This window comes from Neomonachus schauinslandi, chromosome 4, assembly GCF_002201575.2.
Source record: "Neomonachus schauinslandi chromosome 4, ASM220157v2, whole genome shotgun sequence".
Lineage (NCBI taxonomy): Eukaryota > Metazoa > Chordata > Mammalia > Carnivora > Phocidae > Neomonachus > Neomonachus schauinslandi.
This window is the reverse complement of record NC_058406.1, coordinates 70,072,297-70,098,299: the sequence shown is the minus strand read 5'-3', so window position 1 is coordinate 70,098,299 and position 26,003 is coordinate 70,072,297. Positions and strand designations below refer to the sequence as shown.

Genomic DNA, 26,003 nt, shown 5'->3' with positions numbered 1-26,003 from the left:
CACTTAAACATTTACATGCCCTCCATCTCCAGCAGTGTCCTATTGTTCTTTGGCTGAATTGAGTTGGCAAAAACTGCCCCCCCCACAAAAAAACCCAGGATAATTATTGTGTCGTAGGCTGAAATTGTACATCATAGCATGACCTGTGTGACACTCTCAGCCATGCCAACACCAATACCCTTGATGTTGGAGGGATTAGGGAATGTATCAGTTGAGCTAGAGGGAGGATGGTTGAGTTTTGGGTTACTGTTTCTCTGGAAATCACATGTATTAAATGCCTTAGGTGTTGATGAGTATCCTATTGCTTGGCTGAAGGTTAATAAAGCATATGGTAAAACGTAGACACTAAATTAGAAGTGACATTTTAACCATGAATTATTCTCCAGCCTCTAGGGAAACCATCCATACTACCTCATACAATACCAGAATTTGGACCATCCTTAGAAATAATGACATACAAAAGAAATTCAATTTGCCACCACCTTCCTGCTAAACCATTCCACTAGTATTATTACCCTGCTATTAATAATCACTGACTGGGGCGTCTGGGTGGCTCGATTGGTTAAGCATCTGACTTTTGGATTTGGCTCAGGTCCTGATCTCCTGGCCTTTGAGAGCAAGCCCCACGTCGGGCTCCGTGCTCAGCGGGAGTCTGCTTGGATATTCTCTCCATCTGCTCCTTCCCCTGCTCACTCGCTCTCTCTCTCTCTCTCAAACAAATAAATCTTTTAAAAAAATAATCAGTATCTTTCCTTATTTTTATCTTTCAAAATGTCATATTAGTCCAGCAATCTTTAAGAATACTTCTAAATCTACTTTTCATAGATGATCACTGGATGCTGTGGTTGGGGCCCACTGTTACTCAAACACTACCTGTCTACAGATTAAAAAAAAAAAAAAAAGAAAGGTTTCCAGATATGTTACAACAGCCATTCCCTTTAATCTCTTTCTGAAGTGGGATTAAGTTCAAAGCTGTGACCACATATCCAGAGGTGACCATCATATAGTTTCAACCAAAAAAAAAAAGCCAATTGGAAACTAAATGAAAGGTGTTGAATCTATTGCATTTTGTGCACATTTTCTCATCACTCATTTGTTTGTCTTTTTTTTTCATTTTATTATGTTATGTTAATCACCATACATCATTAGTTTTTGATATAGTGTTCCATGATTCATTGTTTGCCTCATTTGTTTTTCCATCCACACTCTGGCAAGTGATAAGAGCTCAATATTGCTCAATATGCAACTACTAGTAGTTGAAATATCAGTAGCAGTAATAATACCTTTTAGGTATAAAAATCATGTTAATTTAATTTGAGAAGTCTAAGTTAGTGGTTTTCAAGTTTTAGTGTACTCAAGAATCACATGAAGTGCACGTTTGAAATGCACATCACATTCGTCAGATTGACCAGGGGAAATTCTGATTCGACAAGGCTGGGATGGAGCCCAGAAACCACTGCATGATTTGGATGTAGGTAATCCATAGATCACAGTGTGAGAAACACTGGCTCTATCTGGAATTCACCAGATATCAGTTCCTACATGTATTGGCATATGAAGGCAGGGGGAGAAAATTCATTCTAAAAGTAAATTGCTATGTCCTTGAACAGAAAATGCTACCAACTCTCATTCAGAATATCATACTGAGTAAAATAACTGGCACTTCAGAGAAATAGCTCTCATGTGAAAGAAAACAATGCAGAACTCCACTAGATTATTGAAATACAACTGCTTAGGAAGAGCTCACTGTTCTCTAAAAATCCTGTGTCTTTTTAGGGGGAAATTCTTACAGAGTAAACGATACATATCATGTGTTCTATCTCTCTCTGTTGATAACACTTGCATGTTAAAAACAATGTATCTGAAGTGAGTTATTGCTCTAATTCTCATAGGCACATAGGCCATCAGACTTGAATAGAAAAGTCTACATTTCTTCTGAGCTCTGAAGTCCTGTGGCCTGAAAATGAACATGATACTAAATTGATCAGGTAGGACAGGGCACCTGGGTGGCTCAGTCAGTTAAGCATCTGCCTTCGGCTCAGGTCATGATCTCGGGGTCCTGGGATCAAGCCCCACATTGCAGCAAGCAGTCTGCTTCTCACTCTCCCGTGGCCCCTCCCCCACCCATTGGTATGCACACATTCTCTCTCTCAAATAAATAAATAAAATCTTAATGAATGAATGAATGAATTCTTCAAGTAGGAATAGAGGAAGGAGGAAGGAAACCCAGATCTCTATTTGGGTAAGAAGTTTGTGTGGTCCCATCCTTGAGCTTGTTAGGGAGAATCTGAGAAGGGCCTCTGGAGGGCAACCAAAGCTAGTCAAAGTCCAAGATGTGGTGACCAGTGTTGATCACACAGAAGGGTAGGGCACAAATGTTGATGGGCAACTCCTCTTTGCTGTTCAGTAAAGGTTGAGCTCTGATCATGTCTTTTTTTTTTTTTTAAAGATTTTATTTATTTATTTGAGAGAGAGAATGAGAGACAGAGAGCATGAGAGTCAGAGGGAGAAGCAGACCCCCGGCCGAGCAGGGAGCCCGATGCGGGACTCGATCCCGGGACCCCAGGACCATGACCCGAGCCGAAGGCAATCGCTCAACCAACTGAGCCACCCAGGCGCCCGAGCTCTGATCATGTCTTATAGGAAATTGCATTAGGAGATTTTAGGAGGATTTTAAGAGTTATTGAAATGCTGAAATGCAGTGCTAAAAATGATTCATTCACTCAACATTCAACAAACATGTATTGAGCATCTACCACACGCCAAGCACTGCTGCAAAGCCCTGCACAAGGGGTCAGTGGTGTAACTGTGTCTCCCTGGAAGCTTTTAAATAATCTGTCCTTCTGGGATGACTTGGATACCTTGACTTAATTGGATTCAAACAGTATGTCAATCACCGAAGGGATCAAAATATATATAATGGTGATGTAAAAATATATTACTTTCTGATTCAGTTGATGACTGCCAGCTAGTTGCCTTTCCCAACTTCTTATTCCACCCTTCCTTTTTATTAATTGAACCTTGAGTTTTAAATGAGCACATTGCCACTTGGAAGAAAGTCCACATTTCTCAGCTTCCTTCGTGCTAGGTATAACAGTGAGACTAAGTATTGCCAATGAGAGAAAAGAAGAAGTGCTAGGTATGAAATCCAGGCCCTGGACTGAAAGGACGGAGTTGTACCTTTTTCCCCTTCCTGAATTTGCTGCTTGAAAAAAAAAGGATGTGATGGTTGGAGCACCAGAGCTATTTTATACCATTTTATACCATGAGGACAGGGGTATGCTCTGCCCTAGGTCTGGAAGAGCAAAAAGCTAGAAGGACCCTGAACTCGTGATAACTCTCAGGTGACTCTGCTACACTATGACCTCAAAGAGAGAGAAATAAACTTTTTTTAAAGTCATATGGGGGGCAGGTCGTTTCTATTATAGCCAAATTTAGTCTATTTTAGCCAAATTGAGATAAAGGCTGTTTGTCTGCCTTCGGCATTAAGAGAAAACTCAATTCAAGCTGCCAAAACAAGGGAGATTTATTGGTCCATGTAGTTCTAAAGTAATGCAGACTTTACAGTGGGTTTGATTGATCTGCTCGATGATGCCATCCAAGAACCAGAATCTCTTGTGTCTCTTCTCCACCTAACACACATGTACTTCATCATAAAGCAGGCCCCTATCCAGGACAGCACAGTGACTGCCAGCACTTCTGACTACATGCTTGCACACCTATATTCAGGGAGGGGGACATTCATCTTCTCAGAAAAGTAAGGAAACTTCTTTTGGATCTTGTCTATTCTTACTATTCTGAATTGGTCATCTGCCCATCTTTGAAACACTGACTATAAGCAAGGGCTGACTTACACTGGAGCTACCCTTTCCTGATTGCATGGAGATGTGCTGGGGCACTGCAGCAAACTCTCAGGAGCACCATGGCCTATTTTAACATTTCAAAAGTAGCGCAGATATACCTGTCAGATAACACACACAATTTTACTGTTAGGTTGCTTGGATCTTTATACTTAATAAACAAAAGTGTTAGGGTTTTTTTGCAGGGTAGCGGGGGAGGAGGAGAGTTGTATTTTGTTTATTTTGGTTTTGGTTTGGTTTGGTTGGCCTCAAGGCACCATGAAAATATTACTGAGACACTACAGGTTTTGTGAACCAAGAAAGGAACCTCTGGCCCAGAGTCGGGTAGGGTTAACGTCCCCCAATGATGTGGGCTACACCGGGCAGTGTAGATAATACAAATGAAAAGTGGGGTAGTTACTAAGAAAACAGAGAACAGATGTGGGGGAAGCAACCACAATGTTCACCAGACCTTCAGAAGAGCTAAACCCCGACTTGCTCTTAGGGAGGGAATTGTCTTTGTTTAGGAAAATACAACAGGTCCTTTGGGGTGAAAGGTGCAATCCTTGAAGGCTTGGGGTCAGTAGACAATACAGCAAAAGAGAACACAAAAATGTCCTTTGTTAGAAGCACTAGGAACAGGGAGACAGGGAAATAGAATTTCCATATAATAACACTTTATTTCCATACAATTCACACTCTAGATGTAAAAGAGGGAGTGAGAAGAGGCCTCAGCCACAAGACAGGGTTGTCAAGTCTTTGAAGAACACCAGCATTCAGTATTCGATTTTAAGTGTTCATATTACTGCAATACTCCAACCTGCCAAACCTGAGAAAAACCTATTATCCTATGTGAATAGGGTTTTTTGAGGGAATCAAAGAAAGACTGGAGTCCCTGCCTATGTTGACATGGTTGAAAAGGATAGCACCTGTAAAATAACTATCTCTGAATGGATCTAAATCTCTGGAAGCTGGGGCCAGAGATAACATGAGAATATAAGCTCCCTCCTTCCCCCCCTCCCCACCCTTTACCCCCAAGACAGGTAGAAATTATGGAGAGGGCACAGAATAGTGGTTCTCTTTTTTTTTTTTTTTTAAGATTTTATTTATTTTTTGACAGAGAGAGAGACAGCGAGAGAGGGAACACAAGCAGGGGGAGTGGGAGAGGGAGAAGCAGGCTTCCCGCTGAGCAAGGAGCCCGATGTGGGGCTCGATCCCAGGACCCTGGGATCATGACCTGAGCCGAAGGCAGACGCCTAACGACTGAGCCACTCAGGTGCCCCCAGAATAGTGGTTCTCGATCCTGTCTACGTAGTAGAGTCACCTGGGGGGGAATGTTTAAAAAGAAATACTGATGTTTTGTCTTACTCCAGACCAAATAAATAAAAAAAAATCTCTATGGTTGGGACCCAGAAATCTGTACTTTTTAAAAATCTCCCCAGGTGATTTTAGTCTGTAGCCATGGTGGAGAACCACTGGCCTAGGATATTATACAAATCAAAGAATAGAGGTACAAGACATTCTTATTTAGATCTTGAAGAGAAGAGAGACCCCTTAAAGTGGAGGTGGAGGAAGGGATGAGGGAGGAGTTGACATGGTGCCTTCTTGTCCTACTTAAATTCTCTCCACCAAACTAAAACCAATAGAAAAGCCTGGACTGAGTCAGGAGAGCTAGGATTTAGTCCTTACTTTGCAGTTTACTAACTTTGTATGCTTTTAGCTAAGTCAATTAATTTTTCATCTGTGGGGCACCTGGGTGGCTCAGTTGGTTAAGCGACTGCCTTCGGCTCAGGTCATGATCCTGGAGTCCCTGGATCAAGTCCCGCATCGGGCTCCCGGCTCTGCAGGGAGTCTGCTTCTCCCTCTGACCCTCCCGACCCTCCCCCCTCTCATGCTCTCGCTCTGTCTCTCTCTCAAATAAATAAATAAAATCTTTAAAAAAAAAATTTTTTTTTCATCTGTGAATCTCTGTAAAAGAGAAGTGGACTTGATAATTTCCAAATTCGTGCCTAGTTCTCAAACTTACGATTCTTAGTTATAGAATACTAAGAATATGACATCACTTCCTTAGCTGCTCAGAGTGCTTTATCAACATTCACTGTCTGACACTAGCAAAGACCACATCCAGAAGGAAACCAAGGTTTCTCCCCAACCCCAAGGTAACCCCACACAAGAGTAAGCAAGGTGGGGATGGCTGTTTTCTTCTTTAACCATGGTTTGGTTGTAGTCATTTACAGGGTATTTCGGTTTCTGGGAAAAGATATATGAGGACAACAGCTGTTTTTTTAAACACTTAGCCCTTTCTTTTCAGGGCTCTTGTTAATTCAGAGGAAGACTAGAAGAGTAAATAGAATACTTATTTGGAAATTTGATTTCTTTCTTTTTATGGTTGTTTTTCCTTCTCCTTCCCATGAATATCTGCTCTTCTCCTAAAATATAAATAAATTTGATGACTTTCTCCTAAAAACAGTGGTTTTCAACCAGAAGCAACTTTGCCCCCCAGGGGACATTTGGTAATGTCTGGAGATATTTTTGTTACAACATGGTGGGTGGGAGAGTGGATGCTCCTGGCATGTAGTACACAGAGACAGGGATGCTGCTAAACATCCTACAATGCACAGGACAGCCCCCATAACAAAGAACAATCTAGCCGAAAATATCAATAGTGCTGAGGTTAAGAAACCCAGTCCTAAAATATGAATGAGATTTGTCAGCCCTGTTTCACAGAAATTTTAATTTCTGAGCATATCACAATTAAGGTGCTTACCCCTGATTAGGGACAGCAGTGACTCCTGAACGTCAATTCAGTGACTCCTGAACATGCCAGCATGTGTTTTCAGGAGCCAGGAATTAAATAGCTATATACAGTCCCAATGTTTATTAGATTTTTGTGTAACATTATTTTCAGGTATTGGAACTACTTAGTATACATGGACAAAAATTAAATAAATATGAGATGATCACAGAAATTGAGTAACAAGGCCATATGTAATTGCCTTTTATTACCATCCTTTGAGGGAAGTGGAGTTGGGGCCTCTGAACTGCGATATTCAGGCTCCTTTACTGACAGATTCAGTGGGGGTAAACGGATTTTGTTTTGAGTGTGTATATTTTAAAAAAAAGATCTGAAGAACTCATATCAAACTTTTAATAGTGGTTACCATGGGGAAAGGGGGAAGAGAGAAGAGTAAGATGGGGCAGAGAGGGGAGAAAGAAGACTTCAATTTTTTAAAATCAGCTTTATTGAAATATAATTTCCATATAATAACACTTTATTTCCATACAATTCACACTCTAGATGTACAATTCAATGAGTTTTGACAATGGTATATGGTTGTTTTAAGTCCAATAGAACTTTAACTTTTCATAGTTGAATCTTATAAGAAGCTTATGTTTCATAATTTTGTTTATAATTAGTTTTTTTGTTTATAATTAAAAACATGTTTTAGAAGAATTGTCTGAAATTATATACTCCTACCTCACCTCATTTTGTAAAAGCTGCTTACAGAGATGCATGAAGGATATCAAAATAACCAGAAATAAAAGGGTAAGATGATTTAAAAGTAAAACAATGCTTTAACTTGAAGCCAAGGGGTCCCGGGGTAGTTCAGTCAGTTAAGCATCCGACTCTTGATCTCAGCTCAGGTCTTGATCTCAGGGTCATAAGTTCAAGCCCCATGTTAGGCTCCACACTAGATATGGAGCCTACTTTAAAAAAAAAAGATTAATTGGAGCCAAGTTTAAGAATGCAGACCATGGATTCTCATTTCATTCTTTACACATAGGACAATCAGAGTTTAAGCTTCCAGTTAGTCAGTGTGAAAAGGGAAACCCTTTTCACCTTCTTTTGTGTGTTTGAGAGCATCAATGAAGTTAAGCTCCTATTTAGCAAACCCAGTTTGCCACCCTTCCTTCCAAGAGTCCATGGGTTTCATAAAACCATTGAAGGTTAATCCCCAGTTATTATTTGCCCATGAGGACACAAAAGTCATATGAGCCAAATTTTAAAGCTAAAGTTATCCATGGCATTAACTAAGAGGCTGTAGGGCTAGTTAAAGTAACTTTCTGTGAAGAGCCAACTTACACTAACATCTGGGAACTAAGTCTTATAAAATCATGAAGTCTCCTGTGTAGGACTGTGGTTTGCTGGAGTCAGCTCCTACCAGCTTATGAGGGCTGATTGTTAAATTTCCAGGTATTTTGGGGTGCCTGGGTGGCTCAGTCAATAGCTATATTGACTGCCTTCAGCTCAGGTCATGACCCCAGGGTCCTGGGATCGAGCCCCACGTCAGGCTTCCTGCTCAACAAAAATCCACAGAAGCATTCTGTTGTGAGAATCGATTGGCAATATGAAATTTACATTCAAGAGTATTGACCATTTTATTACTATTTATAAACTGTGTGCTACCCATCCTTCATATAGGTAAAATTTGTAATAAATTTATGTGGGTATATTATGCATATATTTTCCCCTACATTTACCAGCACACTACTGCCTGGAGCTAAAAACCTCAGAGTACTGAACATACATTAAAGATTTTTTTTTTCTTAACACCTAGGCTAAGATGTAATTGGAGGCCCCAGTGATTTTCTTCATCTCGTTCCGGGGTGTCAGGGAAAGTGCTCTCTTTCATGAGGACAGATTCTTCTCTAACCCCAAGTCAACCCTTTCGCAATGGCCAAGTAGGCTGGGCAGAAGATTTTGAATGACTAAAGCAAAGCAATCACAGTTATCGTAAAAGAAAATGTAAATGCATGCCCTACTGATGAGATAGCCAAGGAATATTTGCTCATACAGAAAATAAGCACTAATCCACCAATGGTAGGGTCAGACTGAACAGGACTGATCCTGGACATCATTGCAAAGTGTGTGTGTTCGGCCATTTCTCCTCTCTCTCTCTGGAGCCTGCTCCTCTTCTTCTCCATCTAAAAGCATTTAAAGGCAAACTTTTAAAAATATATGCATGTCAGGCACCTGGCTGGCTCAGTCTGTTAAGCGTCCGCCTTCAGCTCAGGTCGTGATCCCAGAGTCCTGGGATCGAGCCCCACATCGGGCTCTCTGCTTCTCCCTCTCCCTCTACACCTCTCCCCCTGCTCATGCCCTCTCTCTCTCGAATAAATAAATAAAATCTTTAAAAATATATATATATATGCATGTCAAATAAGTTGTATCTACAGGAAAAATCAGCCCAAAGGCTGCAAGTTAGTGAGCTCAGAGTCTAGTCTTTCAAGGGATATTGCAGAGGTGGTAGTTGGTGTGACAGGAAAAAAATAGGCATTTGGAGGTTGATGTACCTGAACTTGAATCCTGGGTTTACTGTCTTAACATGTGACCTTGGACAAATTACTGAATTTCTCTGAACTTTGGTTTTCTCATTTGTAAAAATGAGTAAGTGTGAGAAATGAATGCAATAAATAGAAGATAGCTCAATAAAAGCTCCAGTTGTTTCTTGCTATCAAATGACACAGGGAACCTAGAAGATCCCCAAGCCCCCAGTACCCAAGGGAATTAATTTTTGAAGGTGGGATTAGGGTGCAGGTATCTGGGGAAGCATAGCCAGGGCATGACTTCAATATCTAAGTAGGCAACTAGATATATATCTTGCATACAAAATATATAAACAAGACTGTGGGAGATCTGTTTCTGCCACAGAGCTAGTCTTAGAGAATGCGTGGGCAGGGGTTAGAAGGGAAGTAGGATCCCAGATTTTGCATTTTGGAAGGGGTGCTTTGGTCTGAATTTCTTTCCTCTAGACACCCCTGAAATTAGAAAATGAAGAGTATGACTCACCCAGAGAGTCTCCCTTGTTCCTCCTGCCTACGCCCTGCTCCCCAGCCCTCCACAGAGCTCAGAGTGGTCCTCTAGTGAGAGGGTGAGAGTTTTTCCCAGCCTTCCACAGAAACTTTTTTTTTTGAGGATCCCTTCCAGAAATGGTTCATGTGCTTTGTGGTTGTAGTTTGAAGGACAGAAGTCTTTCGTCCCCATATTCAGGTGGGCTTTATGATCTGAACAAAAGCAGCAACTCCAAATATGAGAGAATTTGTGGAGGAAATGGCAGTTAGCTTCAAAGGGAATATTTGGCATTGAAAGTTGGCCCAGATTTAACTAAAAGGAACCATGTTACTTCATTCTTAGGATCTGTATAGCCCATCAATTCAGAGAGGATGTTTAACAGACAACCTCTCTCAGGTTCTGTTCATTTTGAGCCGATCCGTGGAAAGATCCATAAAAAATGAAAACACAGTAGTTCTAGAATATTATCCATAGCTGTATTGACTCAGCCTTAAAAGGACTGTCTGGGCTTAATGCCTGGTAAATTGTCAGCTCTCAATAAACTCTTGATGGACAGATAAATAAATGAATGAGTAATTTTAGATATACAGTAGCAACAAAAAGTGTGCTTGAGAATCACATATCATATATCTCATTAGAATCTATAATCTGTCCCTTTAATATTGGCTGTTTTGATATGTTGACATGGGTACATATGTATATTTCATAAGTGATCAATTATGAGAGAGCCAAACATGCTCTGAATACTTCCCAACCATCTCTAAATACCTTCTATGCACCTTTCAGTATTTGACCCATAAAAGTCCTAAACTGTTCTGTGAAACAACATAGCCCAAGAATTTTTGTTTTTTAATAATTGATGTAATACAAAGAAACCATGAGTAACAAGTGGGAGAATGTAGCTGCCTTCCAGCCCTTTGAATGAGAAAATTCCCAGAAATGCTGGGAACTGCCGGAAATGCTTGGTTGTTAATGCAACTAGCCATGCAAATTCTCTTGGGCTGAAAGCCAGACGTTTCCCACTCTATTTTGTGACAGCTCCACTCTGGGGAGCAAGGCAGATTCCTCCAAACCAGCAGCTGTGTAACAGACCACGATGATTGGGCCAACATGGTTCTCAGAGCCATTTCCACTCTGCTGTGTGCCTTCTTCATTAAGGGGGTGCCTGTAATGAAAGTGAGGTTGACTTTCTTTTTACTGCTAGCATCCCCTTTGTGTGCCTGTCCTGCCTTAAATTATAGATTGTCATCTCCTAAAGGAAGAGCTTGCAACTAAATTATCTTTGGGTTTCTTTCTCTTTCCCACCTCTCGCTGTCATCGTGCCTAGCCCCAGGGGGGCCCTCCATAGAGAACTGTTGGATTGAACCAAACACTAGTTATGTCCAATCCCAATAATACTTTGTTTTACATAAAGTGGAATAATTCCTTTGGGAAATGGCACAAGTCAGAAATGGCATTTAAAGCAAGGACTTGACTTCTCAGATCTTTCTCTAAAGCTGTGTTGAACTCATGCATATTATCCGGAGTCTAGGGCCTCTCAGGAATTTAGAGTGTCCATAGAGAGTTTAGGTGCTTTCTCCTTTCCATTCGGACTTGGGGCACAGTGAGAAGCAGGAATTTGATCCCCTGGGGTTAAAGGAACACTTTACACAGAGCTCTGGAGCAATACACCACCTCCACCCTTTTTTAGGAAAAAATGCTGGCACATAGAACTGAACAGCCAACAGCCACATTCTCAAGATACTTGAAATGATGCTCATCTTTTAACAAAGGCTTCTGTGCATCCACAAAGAGCAAACAAAACCTGCTCCTCCCCTCACTGTGGCTGCATCTTCGTCCTCAGGAGCCTCAGCTCTTTGAGGCAATGCCCTGCCAGGCAGGCCCATGAGCACATCCTCACGTCGTCGGTTCCAACAACAGAGGAAAGATGTTAGGGATACAGTCTTCTGAATTTTTTTTATGTGTTTCTCTCCGAATGGTGAGCACTCTGCCTTGTGGATATCCGTGTATTTCCTGAACCCAGCTATAAATAAATGGCAAGCTGTCTTATTTAGACAATAGCAACATATACAAGAAAGGAAAATGTTCACTCTCACAGGAAAAGAGAAACCTGTTCTTTGTTGGAGAACACAGAAACTCTTTGTGTTTAGAATAAGCACCTTTGGCTTTTTCAAGAAAAAACAATATATTTTTTGTTTATTACTTATAGTTACCACTTCCTAAATCCTTTTCATTTAGAAAGACTACGCCTGACATAGCTTTTGTATTTTCTCCTTTCCACAGTTACACAGAACCCCTCACTGCTCCAAATGGGGCCTGTTCTATTATTTTTTTTTTAAAGATTTTATTTATTTATTTGAGAGAGAGAGAATGAGAGACAGAGAGCACGAGAGAGAAGAGGGTCAGAGGGAGAAGCAGACCCCCCCACCGAGCAGAGAGCCCAATGCGGGACTCGATCCCGGGACTCCAGGATCATGACCTGAGCCGAAGGCAGTCGTTTAACCAACTGAGCCACCCAGGCACCCCGGGGCCTGTTCTGTTATTAAAAGTCATTTCTCTGGGCACATTTTTTAACCTGTCTTAAAATGATAACCATGGGGCCTTGATAAATTGATTGAAAGACATCTCCTAAGGTGGCTTTGTTAAGACATTTATTTTAAGAATAACTCTCAGTAGAATTTATTGGTGAATTACTTTATCTAGTCCCAATGTTAAATTATTTCCCCGCCAAGGGTATGATAATTCCTTTCCTGTTAACAATGAAAAAAAATGTAAGTATCCTCAAACAGTTCTAGGTTGGTACTAGCCCTGACGTTAGTAATTTTAAGAATACTCCCACCAGAAGCTATAAATTATAAATATCAGATCCGGAAAAGAGAGAAATACCTATGAGTGAGGAAAAGCAATGATTACAATTTCAAATAAATGTCATTAACTGAAGAACAGGAAAAACACAGAGGAACCAAAGGGGCAGGATTGTTCACTGAAGGAGCTGAGGGTGGGGGATGGAAGGGATGGAGCCCAAGTAAATAAAGCACCCCAGGAACGGAAATACACAGTCTCCATTACTCAGAAGAACTGGGCACTTGCCGAAGTAGGACAACCTTGGAGATTTTAATTTGTTCCCTCACTAATAAACAAGAAGCACTGATAACGCTCCTTGATAATACTTCCTCTGGAATGTACAACATTCCATGTTTCTGCTCCTTAGTCACTACCGGACATGCATGAGTCAGACTGAGAGGTGGGGAAATTGCCAGGCTGCTCATGGGACCACTGAAGGTATAGTCCGGCCCATAGATGTGATCTTGCCGTGCTTCTTTCTCTTTCAACTCATCTTACATTAGGAGTGATAGGTGATTTATCTTTGGATAAAGAATGTAGTGAATCGTCTGTAGACCGTGAATTAAACTGGAAAACCAACTGGCAATTATCTAGTGCTTATGAATGGTGGGAGCAACTAGTCTGAATGTGATGGACCAAAATATGCTGCCCACAATTCTCCCAGTGGCTTAGAAAATTAGGTCAATGGAAAAATTCAGTTTTCTGGGTTTTGTTTTCTTTGTGTCTAAGCTTGACCAGGTAAGAATGGCTGTACATACCATGTTTTAAGGATCTTTGTCCTACTTAGTAAGCCTACCGAGGTCCTACTTAGTAAGCCCCTGGCCCAGGGAACTGTCTCCTGGTGGTCGGGAAGAAATCTTGAATTTCTCGGGTAAACCCAATCTAATCCACATGAAGGATGACAGTTCTAACTGTAAATGAGCAGACTAGCCATCTTGGCCCACCTTCAATAACACATAATAAGTAGAGATTCAGACATATTGGAATCCTATTCCATGCACCCAGAAAGAAACATGCTGGCCAGACTGACCAAGAGTGATTGCTGAAAAGTTTCATAAATCCTAACTTGCATGTTGCGTTTAGAGACAGTTCCACTTATATCTTGAAGAAATCCATCTGCTCATTGGGCTTCTGGACCATTTTACTAAATCACAGTTCACAAACTGACAGAGACATGTGTATGTTCAGTTCGATATACACAAACTTTTTTCTTTTCTTTCTTTGTTTTAATGCTTTCAGGTGCTACAAACTGTCTAGTTTGCCCCAGGTCCACCACTCCCTATTATGTTATGTCCAAAATCATTTGGGTGAGAACCACAGAGTGTAGTGTCCTATTGTACAGCATAAGGAAAAAGCCAAACATTGGCCTCACTGATTTAGCCCCATTCATATTAATTAATGAATTGTATTTCTTTTTCCGGATGAAGACCATACCATGTTTTTATATATGCAGTTGTTCACATATATAAATTGTGAACATCTCAGTGTACTCTTGATGTTTGCTATATCCTTTGAAAGGAGTGAAAAAGGGGTGCCTGGGTGGCTCAGTCAGTTAAGCGTCTGCCTTCGGCTCGGGTCATGATCCCAGGGTCCTGGGATGGAGCCCCGCATCGGGCCCCCTGCTCAGCGGGGAGCCTGCTTCTCCCTCTCCCACTCCCCCTGCTTGTATTCCCTCTCTCGTTGTCTCTCTCTGTCAAAATAAATAAAATCTTTTAAAAAAAGAAGAAGAAAGGAGTGAAGAAATGAATCAATCAGTTGTAAGCATATTTTAATTACCTGCTAGATGCCAAATGACTTGCAAGAAACAAAGAGGGAAGGGTGCACATTTATTACATATTTAATAAGTACTAGGAACTTGTGCTAAGCACTGCACAGACATAATCTGTTTTGCTTTTTTTTTTTTAAATAATCTTCACAGGCACCTGGGTGGTTCAGTCAGTTAAACGTCTGACTCTTGAATTCAGCTCAGGTCTTGATCTCAGGGTCGTGAGTTCAAGCCCCGCTTTGGGCTCCATGCTGGGCATGGAGCCTACTTTAAAAAATAAAATAATCTTCAGAGTTACTCTATGAGAAATAGGTATGACACTGTCATCCCATTCTATAGCTGAGGAAATTGAGGCTTGGAGAGCTTGCTCAAGGTCACACAGTGTATAGCAGAGCAAGGTTTCAGACCTAGCTCTTTCTGATTGCAGATAGGAACCCTTATTTGTCTGGTCATGCTGCCATAAAATACTAATAGCTTATTAAGAGTGTATTTCTGTGTCTTATTATATATATTATCTTCATTTAACTTTCATAATAAGTATATGAAAGACTATTATTATCCCAGTTTTATAGTGAGAAAACCAAGAAGTCAAAAAAAAAAAAAAGCTTAAATTTACATAACTAATAAAGGCTAGAGCTGTGACTCAAACCCAGGTCTTACTCCAGAGTTAATGGTCTAATGTGCCCCCTTCCACACAATGGAAGCTACTATTAATATATTTTAAAAGCAGCCAAAAAGAAAGTCTGCATAAGATGTATTTATATAGCAATTCATAATAGAAGAAAGCTACTTGGATATGGATTTTTTTTTCTCGTAAGCCTCTCCCTAGTATTTCTGGGCATATCCATTTTATAAAGAGGGCTAAGTTGAATGTGTTTTTAATTTTCTTAGAGCAGCTACTCTTTAGGAATGTCTTTCACTTCTTAAATGTCCACATATTCAAGTAGATCTAAGGTTTCTCCATCAGGGCTCTAAAGAAGAACCACCATTGCAGGTGATACCCTCTACGGGCCTATCCCTTTAGGGAACAATTTAAGAAGTACAAGACAGATGTCCAGCCAAGTCCTGTAGCTACACCAAAATGTAGCATGTCATAATAGGATTACATATGAAAGAAGAGTGAATGATACCACAAGAGAATAAATTATAAGTACCAAATGAGTGCAAAAAAGTAGATGTTATAGTAGTTTATAGGAGAGCAAGATCTGCCACAGCTCTGGAGGTCAAGAAAGAGGGCAAAGTAAGATGATTAAAAAAGAAGGTTTTGAGTTGTCCAGATATGGTTTTAAATCTACCTATATGACTTTGAGCAAGTAAGTTATTTGATCTCTCTCAGAGATCTGTAAAATGGGAATTTTGAGATTAGATAATAAATTTTAAATGTTTCCCACGGTGCCCTGTTTCTTCTTATTGTATAATTGTTTGCCAGTCTCCTCCATTAGGCTGTAACCTCCTCAAAAACTGCATCTGTGTCCCGCTCATCTTTGTGTCTCTCAGCCTTTGGTACAGTGTTTAAGCTCATCCCCATGCCTGATGTTTCTTTCTGTGCGAAGGATATTCCATTATCAGATTACTCCTGCCCTCTCCGGGCTTTTACATAGTCCACATGAGGAGAAGTAAATCGATTACTTGACTGGAGGAGAAGTGAATGGTTTACTTGACTGGTGAGTCAGGAAGAGCTCACTCTATGCCACTCTCCATGTTCTCTTTGGAATGAATTTTATACAGGAGCATACAGTCTCTTGCACTCTTCTATACTGGGAATCTTACTGTCCAGTGCTGCCACCACTGAGTGGGCAAGCCTACCTATTTCTGAGGTTTAGTAATATAAAGCATATTTCCATACATATACTGAAGAGTACAGGGAGACCTGGTTGGAAAGGTAGATTCAAACCAGATTATGGAAAAGATCTTGTTATGACTTTATGGCATGGCATTTCAGCAAATTCCTTAAAATGTATGGATATTGATAAAGAATGGAAAGAGTCTACATAACTAAGCCCAAAATATATTTGGGCTTTTGTTTGTTTGTTTGTCTGTTTTTGGTGTTTGGATATTTTTATAGTGAGGGATGGGGGTTGATTTGGGGGGTTTTGTTTTGATTGTGTTGAGGAGATGAGGATAAGGTGTCAGTTTTTTAAAATTTTGTACAGAATTCACTTTGGGGTTTTTTAAAAGTTATTATATATGAAGGCATTAATAAACCCATCATTTGATGAATAGACCTGTTAAATTAGGTGGGTTTTTTTTTAATTTTTATTTATTTGACAGAGCTAGAGAGAGAGACAGCAAGAGAGGGAACACAAGCAGGGAGAGTGGGAGAGGGAGAAACAGGCTTCCTGCTGAGCAGGGAGCCCGATGCAGGGCTCGATCCCAGGACCCTGGGATCATGACCCGAGCTGAAGGCAGACGCTTGATGACTGAGCCACCCAGGTGCCCCCATTTTTTTGTTTTTTTTTTAACCAAGTGTGGTCTGGGACCATCTGCCTCAGAAATACCTGGAGAGCTTTAGAATACAAATTTCTATGCCTCACTTCAGATCTGCCTGATCAGAATCCTTGGGGTTGAGGCCTAGGAATATGAGTTTAACATTCTCCTCAAGTGATTTTTATGCTTATTGTATTAAGGGCATCACCTGCCAACAGACAGGCTAATTCAATTTAAGTGTATCTACAAGAGGAAATTGTGTGTGTGTGTGTGTGTGTATGTGGTTATTGCTAAATCAGATTATTAACCAGAATGATTACCACTATAGTCCCTTTTTCCTGTAGACCAGGGCAGTCCTGCTTACTCAGCCAAGGATGTCATCAAAACCCCAGCTGGGCCTTTTGTATATGTCCATTTCATGTCTCACTGAGAGGTCTTATGAACAAAAACTAGAAAAATTATAGACAGTTTTAAAACCTTTTTAAATTTACAGACCGGGCACGTGGGTGGCTCAGTCGTTAAGCGTCTGCCTTCGGCTCAGGTCATGATCCCAGGGTCCTGGGATCGAGCCCTGCATCGGGCTCCCTGCTCAGCGGGAAGCCTGCTTCTCCCTCTCCCACTCCCCCTGCTTGTGGTCCCTCTCTCACTGTGTCTCTCTCTGTCAAAAAATAAATAAAATCTTTAAAAAAATAAAATAAATTTACAGACAAACACACACTTTCAAAAAAAAAAAAAAAAAAAACAAGAAGAACATTTGCAGTTCTTCCAAAGAATCCTAGCTTCATGGAGTTTTCCTCTTGGGAGTCTAAATGACTAGAGGAAATAGGCAGGAACTTCACAGGAACATTCTTAGGCATCCATTGCAAGCTTATACCCACACGCTGCCTTCCTTCTGTTTGAAAGTGTGGGGAAATGCTCTGCTTAAGCCTGCTTTGTTTCTCTGTATAGATCATGCAACAGATGAGTGACCACCGCTATGACAAACTCACTGTGCCTGATGATGTGGCCGCCAACTGTATATACCTAAATATCCCCAGCAAAGGCCACGTCTTACTACACCGCACCCCAGAAGAATATCCAGAAAGTGCAAAGGTAAAAAAACATCCTTCCTGGCCACTGCAGCTGCGTAGTCCTCTCCGTGACAGTCTTCCTGCCTGGGGATTTTTTTCATGATGGACTGACAAATAACAGGGACTTCCTTTTCCTCTATACAGGTCAAATCATTATGAAAGCAGAGAGGATACTATAATTTTAGGGCACAAGGAAAGTTAATTTAACTCACTCTTCTCATTCATGTCACTGATCACGAATGCATGCACAATAATTGAGGTGATCATGCCTGGTATTCAAAACTTTTCAAATAAGTACTTAGATCTCCCAAGTCTATGCTGCAGTTCTGATTACATGTATCTCCCCACACTTAGATACTCACTAGACATAGAGACCTACAATTAGATGGTCAACTGTGTCATTGTTTTCTGACGAATCTGAGCTGCCCTTCGTCAGAAAGGCATTTGTTTTTTAACGACAGAGAAGTGTGAATGACGCAAAGAGGTGGGTGCTCATTGTCAGGGCTGCAAAAAGGGGGCTTTTGGCTGTGCATCCCAGGTAGTGAAGGATCAGAAAGAGCAAAAAAGATGATATACTTGCCATCAGGCACCTGTCCCTCTAAGACCTTCTGCATTTGTGCCCCAACACAGGAATTATCCCCAGATAGGGAACTCTTTCCTGGTCTAAGAAGATGTTCCTTGTCCTTCTGGGCACTCTGCCAGTCTCTTCTGCACACGCAGACATAGCAGCGCTCATCCATAGACCTTCCAAGTGTCCATATCTGTTTCAGCATCTTCATCTCTGCCCAGAGGAATCATATGCTTACACTCAGCATTACAGAAGAGCCTTTAATAGCCACTGATTTTTTTATTTATGTATCTTAAAAATTATAATTTATCTTTAAAAATTTTAGAAAATATTTTGGCCACCTTTCAGATATGTGATATTGTGTAAGCACTATGCTTATCTTCTGAATCAGTCATCTTCTTAGCAGATAAAAAGAAAAGGGTGGGGAGATACATAGATGATTTCTCTGTTTCCATGGCTGAAAGTGTGAACCTGAGGAAAATAGAGGACCCCTGACCCCAGAATGGGGCTTAACCAGCTCTCAGATGAATAGAGGGTCTCATACGTTATTGTGCATTAGGATTGTTAAAAATGCAGCTTCCTAGACCCCCACCCTAGAATCTGCAATTTCAACAAGCACCCGGGTCACAGAACTCACTTGGAGAAACACAGCTCTGGACCGTTCATCCTTCTCCAGCCACACTGATCATCTGACGACCAGATGATGATTAACTGCTTTGGATTCAGCCCTGTGTCTATCCACAGTAACGATGATAACATCCACGTTCACCGAGACTTCCCCTGCGCCAGGCACGGGGCCAAGCCCAGTGTGTGCATTATCTTAGTTATACCCCACAGCAGCCCTGTGGGGGCGCTCTTGTTAACTCTAATTTTACCGAATAGTAATCCAAGGCTAAGAGGGCATCTGGCACTTGGATGAAGTCACATTTTAGGTGGTGAGTTGACAGAACTAGGTTTGGAGCCCAACTCTGGCTCCAGCACTCTTAATTAGCCACTGTAGTGAATTTTAAGGAACAAAGTGCTTCCTAAAGAAGCATGGTAGATTGTTTTTTAGACAGTGTGTTTCAAGTGATTTTGTATTTTTAAAAAAATGTGCTTTATTTGATCGTCAGAGAAACATCTGTGGCCTGTTAATTCGAAGTTTGGACACATGCTTTCTATTAGTGTCAAAAGATGCTGTAAAATTCACACCTGTAATTTAAAAGCAGTTTGACCTGAAATGATTCACTTAAAGTCTATTTTGTCAAGTTCTTCCAGTGGTGTTGGAAGGAAAGAGACCTTACAGTACAGTTGAGGGGGTTTTAAAGTGTGGCGAGGAAGGATTCTCAGACTGAAAACACCACCACTAGCTCTCCCATATCACTCAACGTTCCTGTGACAACGGCAGAGTGAAGTCATCTCTCGTGACAACCACATTTTTGACACATCTCTGGCTTTGAGGTTAAAGCATAGAGCTCGTGGTTAACCAGTGCCGCCTGCTCCGTTGGTATGGCTGGGGGCACGTGTGGTCTCTAGACTGCATGCACGTCTTGGGGTTCAACAGCTGAGAAGCCTGAACTCGAAAGCCAAATGCATTTTCACACTAGGCGAGGAGGTGGGGGGGGAGCGGCAGGGATGAGACAGAGGCGGAAACATAACCCTTCTGCTTTACCTTTCCTTGATTCCTGCTGCAGGTTTATGAAAAGCTGAAGGACCATATGCTGATCCCCGTGAGCCATTCTGAACTGGAAAAGGTGGACGGGCTGCTCACATGCAGCTCGATTTTAATTAACAAGAAGGTAGACTCCTGAGTCGAAGTCCCCCACTCACCCACCCCCCCACCCCCTAGCCGGCAATACCGCACTCACAAGGCCGATGACTGTCCCGCTCCTGTCGTGTTCATTGACAATCTACTGCGCCACTATGCTATTAACACTGGTTTACGAAAGTCTCCTAAGTTTGCTTCGCTCTGCACCCCCCCTTCCTCCCCTTGCGGTGGTACCTAAACTGTGGGTTTTGCTAAATGAATTAAGCAATCTAGAAAATATAGAGCTAATGAATTATTGAACTGTGATTAATAATAGTAAAGAAACACTCATTTCAGTGTTTGTATTATCAGTGTGAATATATATATGCTGCTTAGTTGCCAATATATGCTAAAGAATGTCTTCTTGATCAGTCAGATAGGCCAGGGTTGTTTTTTTTGTTTTTTTGTTTTTTTCCTCTCTGTATCGATAGTCATCTTTGGTTCCTGTGAAATACCCTGGTCCCTGGCTTCCCTCCTTTTCCTTCCTTTTTTTCATCTGAACTCTGGAAATTTCGTTGCCAGTTACTTTCTTTTGCCTTTCTCGCTTCTATTACCTTGGGTAAAATCCACAGTCTTGCCTTCTGGATACCTTCCTGCAGGTCCCTCCTGTCTGCCACATTAGCCTCCTCTGGCCCATGGCTACATCTTCAGCCACCACCCTCACTCTCCCCAGGAAGGGCAAACGGGTCCCTCAACAGAAGTGTGACCAAAATCAGAATGGCTATTTGGGGGAGAGTTAACCAGGCAGAGGCATATCCTGATGGGGTTTTGTCCCAGAGATCTAAATTCCAGAAGAAGTAGGGTACCACACCTAGGAAGGTAAATTCAGCTCCAGAGGGTTACTAGAGATCATAGATCAAGAAGCTTGGAAACACCCCATGGGTACATCTCAGAAAGTCTTTAAGTCACATTCCATGAATTTTTGCTTTATTACTGACCATTTATAGACCTTGGGAAATAGTCTTATTTTTTCCTTCAGCTCATTTCTCTTCCCACCCCCACTCATCGTGACTCACCCTACTTCCAGCCTTCTACCCCCTGCAGTTATCCTGGTCTAGCAAAGTTACTTCTTTCAAAAGACACAGTGCATCTACAAATGATTATTGATGGTCTAGTGAGAGCCAGATGAAGCATGTTCAGGAAGTGATCAGCTTGGTGCTTGAAACCGCAGACAAAGGACAATTCCACTTTAAAATATCTATGAATATATACTGTGGAATTCAATTAAAATTTCTTTCCTCTCTAGCTTTTAAATTACACAACCTGACACTGATGCTAGTCTCTTACAAAGAACAATGCCACAGTGAAGGGAGAGATCATTGTCTTTTACTTAAACCTGGAAGAATCAGCCTTTTAGCAGGCCAGGGAAATGGTACTTTCCAAGGAATGGTGACTGATTCAGGCATGTTATCAAACTTCCTAGTCATCTCCACCTTTCCTGTATTGCCTGTAGCTTGTTGTTCAAGATTAACAATCAGGGAGATTAAGGAATATGACTTCAAGGCTTGCTCTGCTTACCTGTGTGTTTCTTTTTTTCTTTTTTTCTTTTTTTTTGAAGATTTATTTATCTGAGAGAGAGTGCATGGGTGTGGGTGGGGGAGGGGTAGAGAGAGAATCTCAAGCAGACTCCCCGCTGAGTGTGGAGCCTGACCTGGGGCTTGATGTCATGACCCTGAGATCATGACCTGAGCCGAAATCAAGAGTCAGACACTTAACCGACTGAGCCACCCAGGCGCCCCTTACCTATGTATTTCTAACCAAACATTTCTTATGTTTGGTGACCAAGATAGAATTCCCTCCATTCATATCTCTCCTTAGCAAATGGAAGTGATAAACCTCTGAGAAAACCAAGACATCCTTAGCCACCACCTATCTTTTTCATTTATTTGATGATTTTATGCCAGAATTTGAAGAAATTCCTGCTCCTCCTTTTTGCTTAACTGCAAAATGCAGATATCTTAGTTACAGCATCCTATGAATGAACCATATCTTGGTCACTGTCTTATTTCGAAGTGTCTCATCATGGGTGAAGAGTGTGTTTTTACCAGAGAGAACACGATTGTTACCCACATGGTCTAGTCAATAAGGAAAAACTGTCCTCTACGATTATGGTTGCCCTTTTGGGTTAAATCTGGCCCTGTGCTGGCAAAAGCAAAACTTCTCCCTGGGAGAGTCCAACATCTCAAAAACAACCTCGGGAAAGTTAACGCAGTCAGCCACCTTAGGATTACTATTAAAGCTAAGTGGCATATAATTTTCAATATATTTACTTCTATCATCCCAAATTGAAGAACTATATTTAGTCAATTGCAAGTGAATCGATTTTTCTTTTGAACAATTTGTCCTATAGAAGGCTCTTTTTCACTTTTTCTTTCCTTTGCTTCTTTCCATCTTTGCTCCTCTGTCTCAAGAAATCACTTAGAATCTATGTGCCTCTTCCACAGAATTGTTTTGTCTGCTATGTCACTAAGACTGTCTTCTTTGTACTCCCTGTGATATGACAGTGGGAAAAGCCAAAATATCTGCAGCATAGTAGTAGTATTTTTTGATGTTCTCATCAGCATAACGTTATCTTTGCAGAGGAACGATGACCCGTTACATAGGTTCCCCTCGAGTCCATTATGATTTATAAGGATAAATAAACTAACACAAGCTGCTCTTTGACATTATAAAGACATTAGGAATGGTATTAAAGTAAGGAAGAGTTGAGTCTGAATTACTGGGGTAGTAAGATTCAATCTAACAGGGGCAATATAGAGAAAGTACATTATTTAGCATTATCTCTTCAACTATAATGGATTGCTATAGAAATCAGCAGGCAGATCTATAATGTGTATTGATTGCTCTTTAAGCTACTGTGAACAGATTACTAAGGCTATTTCTTCATCTCTAAAGGGGAAATAGTCTATAGATGAATAATGTGACTTATATAGAGTTGCATGTTAAAATTCGTAATTATTTACTCTTTAACATTCTACAGAACTTAGCCTTGGTCTCAACATGGTGTTAGACTTGTGCATTTTGTTTTACTGATCATCACATTGCAGCCAATGTACGGTTATCCACTCTGTGTACCAAAACCAGTCTTGCCTTTCACGGCCCTCTAGTCCAGAGAAGTTCTGCACTGATTTTAGTCTCTTGCTGTCCTGATGCTACAAGTATACCAATCATGATGGAATAAAGTGTGAATTATACTATGACCAACAGCACATGTCTCTTTTTTTGCAACAGAAACTGCTGTAGGAAATGCAGTCACCATTGCTTTGCTGTCAGAGATGGGAAGTTTTCTCTATTGTCCCATAATTAGAAATACTGTGCCTTTAAATCAACTGCCATCAAAAGCTTGGATTAAAATGATACCTGAAGTGATGCTTCATACTGCAAGCACTTAAAAAGCGTGCATGACACCCATGCGAGGTCAAGAGGTCTTGATTTCACCTGTGCTCCTCCTTGGAGGCTTCTTTTTTCCCTTTTGCTCCTGTGGTCAGCACATTATATGGCTCAGTCGTGGAAGCAGTGGAACAGGTTTTCTCTCATTCATGCAAGAGTTTGGTTGTGGTTTTTGTTTGTTTGTTTTACAGTAAGCATCTGTTAGGACATTTGAAGATTTTTTTAATGAGTCTTTTTTTATTTCCAACCATTTTTTTCTAGCTGAAAGCAGCTTTATTGTTTTCCTTTTCTGATTGTAAAAATAATTGCTCACCATAAAAATAAAATCCAAATAATACAGAAGCAACTATAAAAACAAAAGTAAAGAAAAAAAATTACCCCAAATTTCATCATAAAGAGATGCCATTGTTAACATTTTGAAGACTATCCACCCATCTATGAGTAGATAGAGATATAAATGTGGAATAATTTTACATCATCATGCTGTTCTATAGCTTGCTTCCTTTACTTAGCAATAGATTGCAGGCATCTCTCCATGTCAATAAATAGAGATCTACATCATCAATTTTAACAACCCTGAATATTCCATGATACAGTTGTCGAAGCAGCTCTTTCTAATTTATATGGAGTGTTATATCACAGATGTTCAGTATGCCCATGTTGCTAGTAGCCTGGGGTCTTCAAACTGTCAAAAATGTGCTGATTATGAGGCTTCACACATACCCAGAGTTAGTTCAATCTGGTGTCTTCTTATGGAAACTGAATGGTACGTGCAAGTGCTCACTAGAAGCACAGACTACTATTAAAATTCCTTAAAGAGGTCGTTGATCTATTCATACCTTCTCAGTTGATGTTGCATTAATTAGTTCTCCCTTATTCAAGCCAGCACTGAAAGGGGCACAGAAGCTAAAAAAAAAAAAAAAAAAAAAAGCCAACTACCACCCCTGCACACCTGCCCTGGGCCCCCTTAGGCAATGGAACCCTCCACCTAAGTGCCAGAGTATTTACTCCTCACAGAAGAGAATGGAGACACTTTTTGAAGGAAGAGTTGGCAGGGTTTCCCTGACTGATCTTTCTCCCAGCCTTCCAGAAGGATGGCAGAAGGTAAGAAGGAGAAAAATCCCCTCTCGTGACAAACTGCAGATTCTGGAAATGGGACTTTTGCTGAATGAATAATGCTGGTCAACAATAGTTTTAGACAGGTGAGCACATGTTTAACAGGCTCTAGGGTACTGCTCCTGTCTTTCCAGAGCTGGCAGTCTGGGAGGGGCTTGGAAGGAAGACTACACAAGATTACAAATGATTACAACACAAGAGAAGTTAAGGTAAGAACTTAAAAGAACAGCACTGTGGTGGTTCCCAAGAAGGGGAAACCTGATGGAGGAACCTGGGCTTGATCACCTTGGAAGAACAGCCCTGGCTTCAGTAGGCCAAGATGGGAGGTCAGGCCTTTGAGGTGGAGGAAACAGCATGAGCACAGGCATGAAGGTGGTAGAGCATAGCGAACACCTCAGAAGTGTCCATCATGGACCAGTTAACGCTACTAGACTCTGGGGGTACAATGGTGACAGGACCTGCTTTCCTGGAATTTACATCCACAGAGGAAGATAGACATTAAACAAGCTATGGCATGTGCAGTGAACATTTGGAAAGAGAATGGGGTGCTCAGAGCAGATGACAGGGGCAAGCAAGTGGGCTTGTTTGGCTGACACATGGGGAAATATAAGAGCACAGCGAGATGATGTAGGTTGGGATGTCAACAGTCTGGCCTGCTAAGATAGGATATTAGGACTGAATTCGGCAGTCTGTGAGGATCTCCTGAAGACTTTGGGGTCAGGGAGTGAAATTACTGGAGCTTGATATGGCAGCATCGTATAGGATGATGGGAACTGAGACTGGCGTTTCTCTAAGTTTAATTTCCCCTAGTTTACTTTGTCATTTAAACATCTCTTCTTATCTCCAAAATGGAGCCTGAAAGCTGGGCAATTATCTCTCTCTCTCTCTCTCTCTCTCTCTCTATATATATATATATATGTATTTTTTCTCTCTCTCTCTCTCTCTCTCCTGAAAAACAAATTAATAACACCTTTCCCTCCCAACTCCAAAGGGACCTTTTCAACACGAATGAGATGAAAGGACTGAAGACTTCTTTGGAAGAAAGGTATAATGTAAATATCATTATCATCATTATCCTCATTAACTCCTATCACAGCAAGTCAGGATCCCATCAAAATGTCATCTTCTATTTGAAACATCAATCACCACTCCAGAAATAACTCAAGATTTTCATCATTGATGCCTCTAAGCTAGCCTGACAGCTTCCAAGATGTATTCACAGGTTTCCTTGGTAGCCGACACGGCTGTTCCGAAGACATACTTGCATTAGGGAACTGTTGGTAAGTCGGAATTTTCCCCAACTCCCTTCCCCCTCCAAACACTCATTTCTAACTCAGTGAAAGCTGGTCACTTATAGCACAAGATAACTGGGGTTATCAGGCTTTTAGGAGAATGTGTAAGAGC

At 41.1% G+C, this 26,003-nt stretch overlaps 1 protein-coding gene across 1 annotated transcript in view; it reads left to right on the top strand.

The window, feature by feature from the left end:
• Positions 1-21,670, top strand: part of DDAH1 (dimethylarginine dimethylaminohydrolase 1) — a 132,342-nt gene extending 110,672 nt beyond the window's left edge. The window contains exons 5-6 of the mRNA XM_021690145.1: positions 17,618-17,761; positions 19,981-21,670. Of these exons, the coding sequence (XP_021545820.1) occupies positions 17,618-17,761; positions 19,981-20,097 (261 nt within the window). The 3' untranslated portion in view covers positions 20,098-21,670. The remainder of the gene's footprint in view (positions 1-17,617; positions 17,762-19,980) is intronic.
• The last annotated feature ends 4,333 nt before the right edge of the window (positions 21,671-26,003 follow it).